The 16503-nt window shown below is 37.4% G+C and overlaps 1 protein-coding gene across 1 annotated transcript in view; it reads right to left on the bottom strand.

The window, feature by feature from the left end:
• The window catches only part of prex2 (phosphatidylinositol-3,4,5-trisphosphate-dependent Rac exchange factor 2), a 90079-nt gene that overhangs the window by 44110 nt on the left and 29466 nt on the right, over window positions 1-16503 (bottom strand). The window contains exons 8-19 of the mRNA XM_024280258.2: window positions 15896-15999; window positions 14033-14182; window positions 13699-13840; window positions 9583-9683; window positions 8665-8768; window positions 8539-8588; window positions 5914-5989; window positions 5197-5269; window positions 3971-4113; window positions 3564-3656; window positions 1262-1410; window positions 1093-1178 (exon numbers count right to left, since the gene is read on the bottom strand). Coding sequence (XP_024136026.1) covers window positions 1093-1178; window positions 1262-1410; window positions 3564-3656; window positions 3971-4113; window positions 5197-5269; window positions 5914-5989; window positions 8539-8588; window positions 8665-8768; window positions 9583-9683; window positions 13699-13840; window positions 14033-14182; window positions 15896-15999 — 1271 coding nt within the window. The remainder of the gene's footprint in view (window positions 1-1092; window positions 1179-1261; window positions 1411-3563; window positions 3657-3970; window positions 4114-5196; window positions 5270-5913; window positions 5990-8538; window positions 8589-8664; window positions 8769-9582; window positions 9684-13698; window positions 13841-14032; window positions 14183-15895; window positions 16000-16503) is intronic.

Genomic DNA, 16503 nt, shown 5'->3' with positions numbered 1-16503 from the left:
TAGTCGCAACAGCTGCATGCGAACGGTGCAGAACCACCTTATTTATTCACACTTTTAAAGCCTCACAAGCACGTCGTCTGTCCAAACGCTCCTGTTAGTCCCCAGACTCAAAACTAAAGGGGAAGCCTTTCTGGAGCAGTTCAGGAGAACCGCAAAGTTCATAAAGAGCATAAAAGCATCATAAAAGCTTTTTGAAATCTGTACTTGTCTTTTTTTTCCACCTGTATTCTAATATCTACATGCTTTACTAAAATAAAATGTTTAACAATTTGATTTTTTTGTAGCTTGATTGACTGTTTTTGTGCTTTATTAAGTTCAGTTCACTATATTGTGGCTCACCTTCCACGGTCAGGCTTTTTTTTGTAGACTTTTTTGAGTAATTATGCATGCTTTTTAATAACAGTTTTCTGCGTCCTGATTGGCTGTTGACCTTGTCAATCAATCTTCTTTATCTCCTTTGCAGAATACGTTGAGTTTACCAAATCTACGTAGATCTTCAATCGTGAACAAATCTTTGTTTTCATTTTATTATACTGGACTTATTGTTCAACAAAGGTTTGAACTTTGAGAGTTTAAACGATTGTGTTATGTCTTTAGTGAGAGATTTTACTGCCTTAAAACATCTGTAATTCCACTTCGGATTTCACCTTTTCTGGGTTATTTTTAAAGCGTAACTCCCTGTGGGGCGTTGTAAAATTGTCCTTTATAATAAACTCTGATTCTTGTTTTAGAAGGTTTGCAAATGCAGAAGGATCCCATGTAATTACAAAGATACACAACTTGCAAAACCGTACAATCTATTTGCACTTTTATCTGTTTAGATTGTTTAAAAAAAGGTAACATTTTTTTTTTCAGAGGACGCTTTTAAATTGTTTCTTTTAGGTCCTTATCTTCCAGCAACACCGATAGCAGCTCTACTATTGTGCATTAGGTTAGAAGGAAGAAGCTTTTGGTCATAGAAATATTCCGAGATAGAAGGGAAATGCCTTTTTTTAACCCCTTCATGCCAAATAACTACCATGATCTGTGAAGCAAGTGTTCGCCAGATGTGTAACATAAGTAAAGCTAATGAGAAACATATGGCGGACTTACCTCTCCCAACAGCGTGGACCACAGAAGGTCCAAAACCACGAATCTGAAAGCCCAACCCATCAGCTGAGTCAGGGATTTTGACTGTCCTTGAAAGCAAATTAAGAACAAAAGTTACTAAAGCTGAAAAAAAAGGAAAACATGTGATAAATTGGGCAAAAATCTGGCTTACTCTCTCGGCTTGGTGCTAACTAAAACTCTTATTGGTCCTTTGTTTGTAAAACATTGTCGGAGCAAAACTTCTACTTCAGAGAACGATCGGAGGAAAACCAGGTCTCCATTTATGGCAAACAGCTTCTTCCCCACCTCCAGGCCGGCCATCTTTCAAGAGAAAAAACATTTCAAAAGGTAGAAAAACAAATCACCAAGAAACACTTACAGCATTTTTAATCAAAACCTCAATACAAAAAAAAGAGCAAAATCTATTCTGGTAAAACAAATAATATGGTTTGAGTTGAGTAATCAGAATTCAGCTGGATCTAATTGTGGGTTTCCTCATTGTGGATTCAATAATTAAATATATGTAGCCACACAGTACCAGTCTTTAAGACCCATATGGAGCTCCTTCAAATCTGGGGAAACTCTTGATCATTTTTGATCACTTTTTCTTTCAGATCTAAAGATATAGAATCAAAAGGATGTCTATATTATTCTGGCCAGTTATTTACTTGGAAGTTTGCAATTTAGTGGTCATTTAAACATCTAAATCCCACTCTGGTCATGTTTGGATCTATTAAAAAAATGTTCCCAGTGGTCTTTTTTATTATGGGGATGCAGATTTCTGAACAAAAACAAACTTGTGTCATTTTCTAGGACATAGTTTCTGCAAAGCGGCAGTAGTTCATCACTTCTGAGTTGTGAAGGTAACTATTGAAGCAGAGAAACATTAAACCTCCTTCTACACAAGCTATCCCACTACTTTACAGCTCCTCCCACTCCCAATTACCAGCTAGAACGAGGAAAACGAAGACGTACATGGATCTAGTCGTCTACAAGTGGATGCATCAGATACATGTGACAAACAAAAACAGCATTTTTTTAAACTGCATGTTTTCATCTACTCCTGATTCACAACAATTTGATTAAGAAAAGTTGCATCACTTGCAATAATGCTAGTGTGAATGCTTTTTGCTGAAGATGCTGAAGCAGTTGACTTTAATTGCTGAATAATGTCCTGAATGCTTTGATACCAATAATGCACGGGTTTTAAAAAGAACAAAAAATCTGAAGAATTTCTAGAAAAAAATGGCAAAAGTTGCAAAAAATTTTAAAATGCAAAATAAGTTCTGAATACCAAATATACATGCAAGCATGAATGTCCTGAAAGTGCTGAATATTTTGACACCAAACTTGTATTATTTGCAGAAAGTGCTCAAAAAGTTTAAAGAATTTCTTGAAAAATCACAAAAATTACATAAAATTTGGGGCGTTTTTCCCAAAAATTGTAAAATGTACAAAACACTAAAAGGGCAAGCATGAATGTCCTGAATGTGCAAAATGTTGATACCAATATTCCATAAGTTTCAAAGTGCAAGAATTTTTTGACAAAAATTGCATAAAATAAAAAAAGCGTAAAATGTATGAATGCCAAGAATGCAAGAAAGAATGTCCTGAACGTGCTAAAGGTTTTGATAGCAATACTGCATGCGTTTCAAAAGTGCAAAAAGAATTTAAATTATTTTTTTAATTAAAAGAAATTGCACAAAAAGCATAAATATTCTGAAACTGCAGAACATTTTGATAATAATATTGCATATGTTTCAAAGTGCACAACAAATTAGAAAAATGTACTGAAATCGTTCACCAAAAATGTGTAAAATTTCGAAAAGCCCAAACATTTATGAATACCAAGAGTACAAGCATGAATGCCCTGAACATTCTGAACGTTTTGATGCTAATATTTAAAAATTATTGCATGAATTGCGAAAAAAAAAATGCAAATGTGTAAAAGTTTTGAATACCATAAGAACAAGTAGGAATGTCCCGAATTTGCTGATAAAAAGATTGCTGAAGCTTCAAAAGTGCACAAAGTTTTCCATGGGGCTGAAAAATTGCATAAATTGAGTAAAATCTTAAAAATTGTAAAGTATGCCAAAACCAAAAGTATAAGTAATAATGTTCTGAATGAGCTGATTGTTTTGATACCAAGATTATTGAAATCACTTACAGTGTGATTGAGTTTTTACGTGCAGAGAAACGTACGGAAAGGAGCAGAAGTATCACTATACAATAAAAATAACAAATTTATATCCAGAAACCCAAATTTTAAGCTACATTTTTATATATGTCCTCTATCACCAGAAAAATACCAGTTTAAGATTTGAAATCTGTACTATAAACTGTGGTAAATTGAAGTTCAAAAGTCTAGTTCCCAAAGCCTGATATAAATCAAGAGAGTGATGTAGTTAATCAAACACGCCGGAATGAAGTCAACAAGGTCGTCTGTTTGGGAGCCTTTAGTATGCATTCTTCACCTCCGCTGGAGAGCCCTTCTCCACGAATTTGATGATGGGAACTCTGTTTCTTTCTTCCAGGGTGAAGCCGTAGCCTCCATCACTTGGCCTTATCTAGAAAAAAACACACAAGATCCAAAAGCAGCCGACTGAGACACTTTCACAGTACAAACACGCACACAAAAACAGAAGACGCTGCTACTAGTAAGATAGCACCTGCGGTTTTTTTCTGCTCACTCCTACAAAAAAGAATCCTTTTCTTGCTTACTGAGAAATAAAATGTGACTTCTGCAGCATTTTCTATTTTTTTTCCACAGCTGTGTGCTTCGGAAGGATTTACTGTTCTTTGAAGCCGCTTCAAGTGGTGCGACCAGTTAGAAAAGATCTTAACAGCTGATAGATCAATATACCACCGAGGAGAAACTCACCAGCAGAGACTTGGTGATGACATTTTCAACTATTTTTAGGTCATGCTTCAAGGGTTTGTGTTTGGTGTTGGATCCCTCCATCTCCTCATCAGCAAAGAAGCGGAACAGCAAAGGCTCGTCCTTGAATTCACTTTTCTCCAGCACTGAGGGGAGTGACAGCAAAGAGTTAGATTTCAAAAGAAAAAACATGACAAACACAACCAAAAGGTTTTTGGATTCTACAAGTTTGAAGATCATTTTTTTAAATGAAGATGATGGAAGTCAAACAGCTGCTACGGAAGAACAAATGATGATGCCCAACAGTGGCTAGGATAGGCTCCAGCATCCCCATGACCCCAAAGAGATAAAATGGGTTTAGAAAATAAAGGGTTTGGAGTAAAAAAGTGTTCTTCAGCATTTGAAAGATTGGACAGTAATCCATAATAATCACTAAAACACATGTGTATAACTCAAGTACACATTGAGGCAACTTATGTCGTTGAGTAAGTTGAAAGAGGGAAACCCCGCTCATGCACATCTCACTTTTGAATGAACCCAGTCTCTCTAGGAATATAGCATATCCTCCAAGACTTTAGTTATAAAAATAAAAAAAGAGCCCTGAGGGGAAAAACAAGAGCTTCCATTTAACATTAACTCACTCCGTTCCCCTTAAGATCAGATACGGTGCCAAAAGGTTTAATAGCCTCTTCGTTAGGCCAAATAACTTGCAGGCACGAATGGGAAAATTACCCCGGAGGCTGTGGAAGTGAAAGAAAGTTTGATGGCAGGGGTTGTTATGTTCCATAGATGTGCTGGTAAATTGTAGCGTGAGGCCGGGACTGCGGGCAGTTTGGGAGCAGTTACAGTGTAAGGGCACTAGGAGACATGCTGTGACTCATGCTGTAGCCTGTATGATGTGGACTTTGGCATAAATGTAGCGTGGAGTTAAAAACAAACCGTACTTTTGTAAACAAGCTGTAACCATGGCTACAGTTCAGTGGCTTAAAATTGATAGAATTACGCTAGAATTATGCATGAAGTTAATAATGGCTGTGCAGAAAGTATCTACCAACACAGAAATATCTGAAGTAGGAAGAGTTCCTATCTCAAAGACATCAAATGGAAAAAAAAGTAAAAAGACAACAGGAAGAGTTGTGTCCATACTGTAAATGGTTAATTATATTAGTGGGGAGATTTATAGAATACAAGTTTGAAATATGTTATAGTAGCTGAAAAAAGTGATATACCGTGATGCATGAAGCCATTGTCGCATAGTTCCACCCCCAAGATCAGAGCTTCTTCTCTTGATCTGCAATCTCCCTACAGGACAAGAGAAATTATGACAAATTCTTGTTTTAATGATGAATTGATACAGAAATGCACAAAGAATAAGCTTGAGAAGAAGAAATACCACAAAAACAAGTGTGCTTTTCATAGAGCAGACAAATGGACACACTTCTACTGCATCCAAGAGTTCACTGTTTTCTAGTGCTCTACCTTAAAAACAGACAAATTTATTGAGACTGTTCTGACTTGAGTAAAAATATACAACAGGTGCAGCTATAAGACACACATATGAAATATTTTGGCTAAAATTGGCATGATCTTAATTAACGCTGGGAACGCTTTTAAAACAGATAAAAAGATGATCGGAGTCGGACTTTAAATCCTAGTTAGAGACCAAACTTCAATTCTAAAATATTCTTCAAAAAAATAAAAAAAAATCATTTTATTTTCGTGCACAACAGCACCATTTTTTTCACTAAGAAATGCAGAACTGTATACAAACATATAAAAACAGAATAATCCAACAGTAACTTGTTTCTTCCTTTTCTTTATTAGCATGATAGCAAAAATCATACAACATAATCACACAAGTGTTGCTCAAAGTTTTCCTTGAGGCTCCAAATTAAGTCATTCCTGAACATTTGAAGGTATAGCTAGAAACCATTATAAAAGCTTACCTGTGCTATTAGCCAGTCAATCAGCTTGTTAGCCATGACCACAGATTTGTACGTCCGCAGATGATAGTCTTTATCTCTGCATGAACACAGAAGCACAAGCCTTCATAAACTGTGTGATTGTTGTCTCTGGAGTAAACTCTGTGAACTCTCAGCGCAGTAATTGGTTGGGCTATTCAACCACAATACCTAAAGGGGTTCTAACACTTCTGCCATGCAGACATGGGTCCTTTTTAAAGACTGGCAGAGAGTTTTTGAAGTTTGGTGACAGGAAAACAGCATTCCTCCAAGCGAGGGTGGAATGGTGTCGCCTTTCTCGATGTTACCCACACAGCCGCAGCTCGCCAGACCCCGAGAATACCGTTTGAAATGGAGCCGTGGCTTTCCCATGAACATGGGGGCCTCCCATGGGACGCGGAGCGGCTGAGCTGCAGGGGCCAGGAAAGTCCGTGACTTACAGCACCACAACCGCCTGCACCGCAGGCAAACACTCACTCTGACAAACACGCAACCACGCACACACATGACTTTCCAGACACAGCTACGTTTAAGTCCAATCTCAGCTGGCTGATGTTCTTCAGAACGAGAAGTTGCCCCGTTTTCTCTGCAACAGAACGCTGTTATGTAAGCGTATCCGACAGTTCGTCTCTGCAGTGGAGTTGATTGGGCACGCTGCCCCGTTGCTCCACGTTGACCAGGAGAAGCAGCGTTTCTTCCTGAGCGGGATACCAGAACTAGGGAGACTCTGGGCCTCAACGGCTGGTGCAAAGTGAGGCTGTCAACTTGAAAAATGGGAGGTAAACAACAGCCCAGTGGGCAGCCATATGTTGGGAGTGAGGAAACAGCAGATTGAGGAATAACAGAAGAAAAGGTCAGAGAGGTGGTTTGAAACTTACTCTCTAAATAAGAAAGTTTACTTGGACGTTCTGTGAGCCAGAATGTAAGCAATTATATTTTCAAAGCACAAATCACGAGGAGGAAGTTAGAAGTTGAAGCTTTAATCAGCTCTTCTGTCCCAATAAATCTCTTTAGTAATTTGTTATTTGGAAATATTTCCACATATGTCTCTAAATCTTAGGTTTCTGGGAGATTTTGGGAATAATAAAGAAAAATTGAAGTGAAAAACAGACAGTGTGCATTATCTCTTTTAAAATACTGTACAGGTCTGCTGGGGACGTTTAAATCTACAAAATAAGATTGAAAAGATTCACTGATTTCTTTGGGTGAGGGGGTTGATTACTGTATCCTCCCCCCATTTGCTTCATCCTTGTTGCTTTGCCAGGAAATTCCACCTAATTAAGCAGGGGCTGGTTGCTCCAATTAAATGCTGGCATTCCCAGAGCCCGAGAGGCATTGGGCTTTTGGGGGGAATCGCTGCAGGAAAACAGTAGCTGGCAACACAAAGTCCAACATCAAGAGCTTGAGCATAAAGACGCCAAACCAGACAAACCTCCCAAACATTCCCCCTTGTTTTTTGGTCTTAAGATGGAGCAGAAATGAAGACAATTCTTTGTTTGACTTTATACTGGCTTACCACGCCCCCCTTTGCTGAGGAGGAGTTATTTTCACTGTGAAATTTAAGCTTCTCTTCAGGCCTTTTGAAATCAAGCATAAACATTTGATGTGCTGTCCAGAAAAGCACTAAAGTAGCCTCAAAAGGACATGAAAATATATTCAGATGAAATAGCCCCCAACAAAAATAGCAGCAAAGAAAAAAAGGTTTAAAAATTTATATCATTATTAAAATATTCTAAAAAAATTAAAAACCCAATGGCACTAATATCATCCATGTTTCTCCAGTACTGTTTCATGAAAAATTATTTTTGAATAACATCACAATCATGTATTATGTATACATTGTGTTTCCTAAGTAATGAGGTATTTATTTATTTATAGAAAAGTTTTTAATGTTGTACGTTTGTTGCATCTATTACAACAAAAACATTAACACCACAACCTGGATGTTATTTTTTGTATGATCAGTTTTTTTTTTCTTTTTTAAAATTGGACCAAAATTAAGCATTTTATGGTCACTTTACTGTATCTGCTGAACTATGTCTCATTGTTTACTGCCTTATCCAAAATGGCTTCACTCTTTACATATCTTGGACAATAGTAAATGGCTAACATAGCGTCTCTAACAGTTTAAATCATTGGCTCTAACAATAAAAGTGTTTTTGTGTTTTTTTCCTAAAAAAAGCTGGTACTCTACAAAATGCATCTTAAAGAGAAAAGTAAAATGCAAAATTAACGTTATATTAATAAAGTTTATCTAACATTAGGCAACTGAGGGTTAAAAAATGTGTCAGAAATAACATCAGGTGGATTTGACATCAATTAAAGCTATTTTAAAAGTGATAGATTGAAACTAAATGTTCATAGAAAAAGAAACATTCCACTGAAAAATGTTATTTAGTCGTTTATGATTAAAACATATTTTTGTGTAATTTTTCACTTTTGTGTTTTAAATTGACTGCCAATCACCAAACTGTCAGCATTTGAAGCAACTTATTCCTAAAAAACAAGAAGCCTACCTTTCCTTCTCTCCATTATTCTGGCTTATCTGTTACTTTTAAGGCTCAGTGAACATTTCTAAGATTGTAAAGAAGTGGAAAGCTAGGAGGATACCTGATGACGGGGGTGAAGAGGCTGTGAAGACGGCAGTAAAGGCGAACACCCTGAAAAAGAAAAGTGAATTCAGTGAAAAGTGTGTAAACTCTGATATAAGTGAGTGAGTGCAGTTTGCACGTCTACCTTGGATATAACATCGTGCATGTCGCTCCGAGGATGGAAGGTGCCGTCGTCGTAGCGGAAGCGGTACAGCACAGGCTCGGGCTTGAACTGATGCTTGTCTGTGACTGAAATAAAAACGGCAACATAAGGAGCTTTTTGACAAGAGATGTGCTTCATTTATGAGGGGAAAAAGTTTACTGTCAAACCTCTAGGGAGCTTTATTCGTCTAGCACTAAATTTGAAAGTATAAGAGGTTTAAAAACGTACTCAAACCATAAAGGGCTGTGTATAGGAACAAGCTTTCCGGACAAGAGGAAGACTCCAACCCCACACAAAGGCGTCACAGATAACGCAGCTGCTCAGAGCACCATGCCCCAGTTGCTTTGGGGGCGACTTTCACCCAGAGCTTCCCACACAAATAAAAGCTGCCTCTGTGTTCATGGCTGCAGCCGTGCAGGTTCCATTAACGGGTCCTCTGAAGAGATATTCTACCGTTTTTCTCATGGGGATTTCTACCAGCAGCGTAGTGAGCGGTATTCCTCCCTGTCAGGGCGTCCAATCCCATTTCACAATGAGGAAGCCATAAAGTCCCCCCTTGAGTGATTTAAATACAACTTGACTCGGGGGGCCTGCTCTTTAAAGAACAGATACAAGCAGAGCAGTATGTGCTGCTTTGTGTAAACGTGTACAGGATCTGCTCACTTGAGCCCCGTGCAACTGAGAAAATATTACACAAACCTTGAGTCAAGCGGTGATAAATATTTATGGCACCTCAGCTAAACTTGATGTCAAACAAGTGTTGAGGAGGCACGCATGCAAAAAGTACATAAAACAGTTGCTGTCACATGAGATACTCAAGGAAAAGCATTTTATCCTGTACAATCATGCAAAATGTATATTTATGGAAGCTTATGAAAGAAAAAAAGAAAAAGGACCAACCATGGTGGATGATACCGTTCTCCAGCAGAGCCTGGCCCAAGTGGACGCCTTCCTCTGGGTTTGACGTCTCCCCAATTTCCATCAACCAAGAAACAAACTCACTTTGAGGGAAAAAGAAAAAAGTAAGTTATTAGAGGAATTGGAGAGACAGGAAAGACTTTTAAATTTTCTACAAACATTTACTCTCCAATGATAGAAATTATAATAACAAACCGACAGTTCTGGGGGAAAGATGATTTATTTACTGGTAAAACAGCCTCAGGCCTTGTGTTTTACAGCATTTATTTTACAGACACCACTATCTTATACAAAGGATTTAACAGAATCTTGGGTATAGCTGGTCGAAAAACACGAAAAAAGGATAAAAAGCAAACATTATCTAATGCTTTGATGGCTCAAATAGGCTAAATGGGATAATTCTGTGTAATTTAAAGTCTAAGGGAAAAAAGGCAGATGGAGAACGATAGTTAGAAGAAGGGGACAATGAACAAGGAAGACTGGCAAGCACAGCAGCAGCCCGTCTGATTACATCCTTTATGTCCCGTCTCTCCGCAAAAGCCAAACAAACACAGCCAGTAGCTCCACTGGAATTCCCTGGGACCGGCTTTCAGGCCGTGATAGAAGCAGACGGGTGTCAAACTCGAGTCAAATGGAACATTTTGCAAAGATTTAGGAGAAACAACAAGCCGAAAGCTGCCCACCTCAAACATCTTGCTCTCTTTAACCGCTGATCCTTGCAGTTTGTTTCTCCCCACCACAGACAGCGGGGGAAACACAAACCTTTGACCATGATTTATTTGAAGCAAAACAAAGCATTTAGAAAGCTTCTCTTTTTACCTAGTAACACCCAAACTTAAAGTGGTGTAGTGTTCACATTTTATGTGAAGATTTGTTAACATTTTTGGACTATTTTACTCTTTTTCTCCCTTTCTATCATTATGTTTCTGACTATTTAAGTTGTTCATACCAGTGGGGATGCAAATGCATGCTAATTTATCTCTAAAGCACCTCATGACAGACCCTGCACTTTGCTCTACGCATGGTGGCACCATCTGCCACCATGAAAACAATGTAGTTAATATAAAAAAACAGTAGGGTGGAACATATTTGAGCCTCTTTTTTTTCCAGAAAGTTTTTTCTCCGAACAGCTGTCAGCGGGAGAGCTGCTGGTGTCAAAGGAGACCAACATCCAATTAGACGGTTTAAAAATGAGAGCATGAAAATGCAGGAGTTTAAATAACTAAACCACAAAAAAAAGAAAAAATATGCTCTTTACAGAGACAACATTTGAGTCTGCAAACGATTAATAAAGTACTTGTTTATTGTAACCACAATTTGAACTTATCAGATTTGTATTGACGTTTTGTAAAATCACAAAAAAATGTATTTAATTTAACTAATTTTCAAAAGAAATATTTAAAGGTTTGTCCAAATATACCCACTTTTTAGAGCACTTTATAATTCAGGCATGTCCAAAGTCTGGCCTGTGGGTCAAATGCAGCCAACATGCAATTTTCAACTGGCTCCTATCATAAAATGAAGGCCATTTATCAAAAATCCAAAATCCAGAAAATTTCCCAGAAGGCTCTGTGAAGGACATGTTCATCGATGACCACCTAATTGGTACCTACAGAACATAATGCATTCCATTTGGACATTTTTTAATTTAAAGAAATATATGTACATGTATTTTTTTATAAATTATTAAATTTTTCACCATCTTTTAACATTTTTCTGCAGCAGTTTTCTCATGATGGAGGACATATATTAAGAAAATTAAACTTAAACACTATTTTTGTTGCACCTGTAATTTCAGCTTGGGGTCGTAAGGGGCTGTAAGCTAGTGGGTGAGTGTATGAACAGATGAATGATGGGAAATGTGGGTGGGCTCACTCGCACTAACACCCAAAACTCTGAGGTGAATTTCTAATAATTTACTGCTAATCTGCAGAAACTGCCCTAGAAAATGACACATTTTTAGATTTGGTGGAGAAAAAATACATAATCTCAATTTAAAAAACTACAATAGATCAAACGATGATTAGAATGTGACTTTAAATGACTTATTTACCTTTTAAACCTGAGATAAAATATTAGCTTTAGTCACTAGGTCACTATATTTTTGAGCTTTACAGCTTTGTCTTCTTTCATTAAACAACAATCTGACATTCAGGTGAATTTAAAGTTGTTTTTAACCACCAACAAACTAAAACTTGCATCAATAAACTGAAAACCAAAATACTCTGTTCTTTTTTTCTTCTATTTGGTTTTAAAATAGGATGGGAACATCTGGCTAGGTGGCTGTCACACGCATTTTCTTTGATGAATTACTCTGTTGCAGAAAACCAACCACAAATGAGATTGTGCCATTTGAAGAGGAGGAGTTGGGAGTCACAGAAATAGCCCTGAAGCTGAAAAAGAAAAGTCACAAGAGGAGGCGTGGTGAGAGAATAAAGGCAACGCATTTCACAATGGAAGAAGTGGGTTGAGCTGAAGCCATAGGCAATGTGGTTTTCATTAAAGACATGTGATGATGTTTCTCTTTTTGACTATTACGCCTACATGTAATCATCTCCAAAAATCCTTGCAGACTTAAAAGGTCTTTAACCAAAAAGTGGCCAACCAGGTGTTTTATGTGACCGAGATAGATCCTTTCTGGAGCCACTTGATCTCATCAGACTCCAGATGACCACACATGATAAGTATTTGATCCTTTAATCTTTCCAGCTGACACTTCCATTCCTTCCCCAGACCACAAGGGATCTGGTGGTGTCTGCACGGACCATGAGAGAAAGTAACGCTCCTCTCCAAACCACCATCCATGTAAGTTGGCCACAGATATGTCTATAGGACTTGTTGCTTTTTTTTTTGTTTCCCCCAATGCTTTTAAAAATAACAGGTTTTTTTTTTTTTTTTTTTTTTTTGACAAGACTGCTTAAGCTCGGGTGATTCGTGCGAGGCCAAAAAACCTCTTAGAAGATTTGAACAAATTGAAAACACCTGCTCCTCTAAAACGAAGAACAGAAAGCTGACAGGGCAAAAGTGTAAAAAGGTTTCAGGGAAGACGGGAATTCAGTTAGAACAGCATCAAAACCAACAGTGTCATGTCAGGATTTTGATTTTTCCAAAAATTATTGAGTCTCAAAACTTAATATAAAAAGCGATTTAAAACTGGAACCAGGCGTCTGCCGATGCTATGATCCAATTCTGACACCTTATCACTCACAGTACTTGATCCTCACACTGACACACAAAAGGCTTGTACCCAAATCCAACATGACTTTTAGAGATGAACTTTTTATTTCAGGAAATCCAAGATAAACTGAAAAACATTGATGTGCAACTCTGACTATATCAGATGGAAAAGGAAAATTAAGTTATCAGCTTATCGATACCTAAAACACTCAGAAGAAAGCTCAAACAACTATCAGTTTTCACAAAAAGCATAATTGACAAAGATTTTAAGAGTGGTTGGTTTATTCTTCTCATCTATTTTTGCAATAATGGTTGCAAAAGTGACACAAGAAGGAACCTCTGTGTTCAGTTGAGCTATACAGTGATAACTCCGTTTTATTTTAGATTGCCATTAAAGTCCCCCTATGATAATTTTTTATTATTAAAAAAAAACATTCTCAGTAGTGTTTTAATTATGATTATGGTGTTTTTAACCAAAATCTCACAACCTAAATGTTTTAAAAAGCCATTTTACATGTTGATCTGAAGCCTTCTTTTGCAAATTCTCCTCTGAGGGGGGCGTGGCTATTGGAGCGGGCGGACCTGCTCCTTCACGTGCACACACAGAGGAGGAAGAGGAATTTTAAAGAGATTGTCTTCTCCATATGCCAAACCATTATTCTCTATAAAGATGCATGATCATAATCTGGCAGGATTGGATTTCTATGAGACTGAAAGCCCAGATTCTGACAGTTTTCTGATCATACGGATGACTTTCTCTCTACATGCTGTATTTCAAACGTCCGCCATATTTAAAATTGAAATTTCCTTTCACATTAAAAAAAAAAATATATATATATATATATATTCTATTCTGGTACAATTACATAGTCATTACAAACTACCTCGCAAAAACTGTTATATCGACAGTAGGAGACTTACCTTCCCAGAAAACATTTGGGAAAGGTGGTGAGCTTCCGTTTCCGGTCCTTTATGAGGTTCCCCTTAGTCATGAGGTGGTAGAGCTTCTCCCCTTTCTCTGAGACCATAACCCAAGTGTCCTGCTCCATACCAAGTCTCAAACCTGAGCAGAGAGAGGTAAAGATCCAAAAAAAGCACAAACAGATTCTTATTTTGGTACATTTTCAAGATATTTTGGCATTTCTGACTGAAAAATCTTTGAAATAAAAGACATATCAAAGTTTTGCTATGTTCTATTATAAGTAAGTGAACAAAACCCGAAAGTTAATGATGGGAATTCAAAGCAGCCTCTCACTTTTCCTCCGCTCCCTTTCTTGCATGATGGCCTCCAGCCACTCCTGTTTTTCTTCTGGGGTGTTCGCCATGCAGACAAACCACTTGTTCTTGGCCGTGTTGTGGATCTTCCAGCCGTTGTTTACAATGTTCCCGCTGCTGTGGTAGTCAGCTGCAAGGTAGAGATGAAGAGCACACTAACAAAAGTGATCATGACTCAAAGCTTTATAGCCATCCTTTTCCTGGGAGTGGTAGAACAAAAAAACACCCCATTTGACTCATGCAAACGTTTTTTTAATTTAAAGGGTGACACATCTATTTGTGACGTTATTGATTCTTTGGCTTTAAGTAGAATAATTGGACATTTGGGTACAGCTTAAATAAACTTTAAATAAAGAGTACTGCACAAAAAAAATCCAAATCGTCTGTCCACAAATTAAAAATTAAAACAAAATTGAAAAGCTGGCAATCAATTTTACGATAGTCTCTTCATATCTGCAACCATCTGTCGTGGACACCCAGCTAAAAAGATGGGCTGAATAAGAACAGAGGGGGCAGGGGAGATGATGAATAGCTGTGGTACGGACAAGCATGTAGTGAGGGGATGCTGGGAATGTTTGGGAGCAGCTCCAGTCCTGGGAACATTTTAACTCTTAAGTAAAGCAGAACTTTTTGTCGAGGAATTTAAACTGATGGATGGACAGAGGGATGGAGTTGCACTGATTCATTGATCTGTTCATTTATTCCTTCATTGGTTGTTTTTTTGGATAAACTGATTTAAGATTGGATTAGTTGATTGTGGGGTCCATTTTACGAGACGTACAGAATACTTTGTACGACTGATCCAACTTTTTTTTAAAATAACAAACATATTTGGTCACTTTCTTCCTCATCAAACAGGTTTTTGTTTTGCCCAGTGATGAATTCTTTTCAACAAAGGTTTTCTCTTCAAAATAAAAGCTCTTGTTAGCAAAGGTAGATTTCCTTCTCTGATTTGATTGGTCAGAAGGAACATTTTCTGGACATATTCGAGAGATTTTCCAGAAAATTTTGGCTAAAACTGAATAAAAATAGTAATCAAGTTGTAACTATTATTTTTTTCGAATAGATCTTGATCATGAAAATTTGATTTGGTGGTGAAATGCTAACATATTATTTGGACCCTTGAGAAAAAACAGAACAGATTTGCAACATATTTTGGATAATTATTTCCACATCTCCGAAGACATTTAAATTTTCGCTTCAGCTGACCGTTGGCTTTTCTCTGTGAGGCCGTAGCATACAAAAAACCATTATAATCATCTGTTATAATCAAGGCCGAAAGCATATATAGTTCGTTCTTTCTGTGGAACGCCTCAAAGGCATGTTTCAACCTCAGGCAGCAAGTGTGTGCCTGGGAAAAAGTTGAGGCACTTTCATTACACAGGAATCCAAGCTAAAATACTCGTGTCGCCCTGGATTTCAGATTGAGATCTTATGCCTGTGGTGCAGAACACCCACAAGTTTCTGCTCTGCTGCCTGCTTCACATGTTTATCCTCCTGCTCTCTTCAGACCCAAATCCATCCATCTCTCACTGGAAACACCAAATACAACTCCCCGTGTGTGCCTGCTGGAAAGGAAATGATGGCTTCTACAAATATAAATGATAATCAGCGGCTATGACAGCCAAAAGACTCAAGAGCACAAGTTCACCAGCATAAGCAGCAGAACAGCCTCAAGGGCATGTAACTATGTGTGTTAAAAAAAGCTCAGAGATAATTCAGATTCTCCCACTAGACAAATAAAATCCCATCATTCAGGTCAATGTGTGTGTCATTTTCTTCTTCTCTGGGTTACAGGTGTTTTTGAAAGTTTTGAAGAACAAAATCAGATCTACAGTCTCACCTGTGCCATCATCCACGTTCTCCACTTCCATCACTTCAGTGTTGATTCTTCCTCTGAACAGGTAGCGAGGACCCTCACTGGTCGTTTTGCTGTTTTTCAATCGCCTTTGACAAAATAACAAGAGCAAACAATTTCAAAAGGGAAAAATATGTAAAGAAATGTTCTGATTCCAAGACAAGAAGAAACCAGTGTCACTATTGCACCTGTCAAACTGATTTATTTTGAAGAAAATGCTAGTTAAAAGAAACTATTTGAGATTCAAACTCAGTTATATGATCAATTCTCTTCTTGACATTCATTCAACATTTTATATAAAACTGTAAAAATAGTAACATGGTCCTTAAAATGTTTAAAAAAATCAGATAATTCAATCTGTTCTAATCAAAACCCTACTATTTTCAGGGTTAAACAAACAAATATAGACATATAGACAAATATAGATTGGGGTAAAAAAAAAGGAGAGTACCTATGACTTTAACGTAAATGCATTCACATTCAACATTCATTAATGAGTTAAATAAAAGAAGCTAAGTTAGATTAAAAACCTCAATAAATGTAATTTTTGAACGTTTTATGGCTTTACTGTATTAGATTTTAATCTTTGAATG

Source organism: Oryzias melastigma, linkage group LG20, assembly GCF_002922805.2.
Source record: "Oryzias melastigma strain HK-1 linkage group LG20, ASM292280v2, whole genome shotgun sequence".
Lineage (NCBI taxonomy): Eukaryota > Metazoa > Chordata > Actinopteri > Beloniformes > Adrianichthyidae > Oryzias > Oryzias melastigma.
The sequence above is the reverse complement of the archived record's forward strand: the minus strand, read 5'-3'. Positions and strand labels throughout refer to the sequence as shown.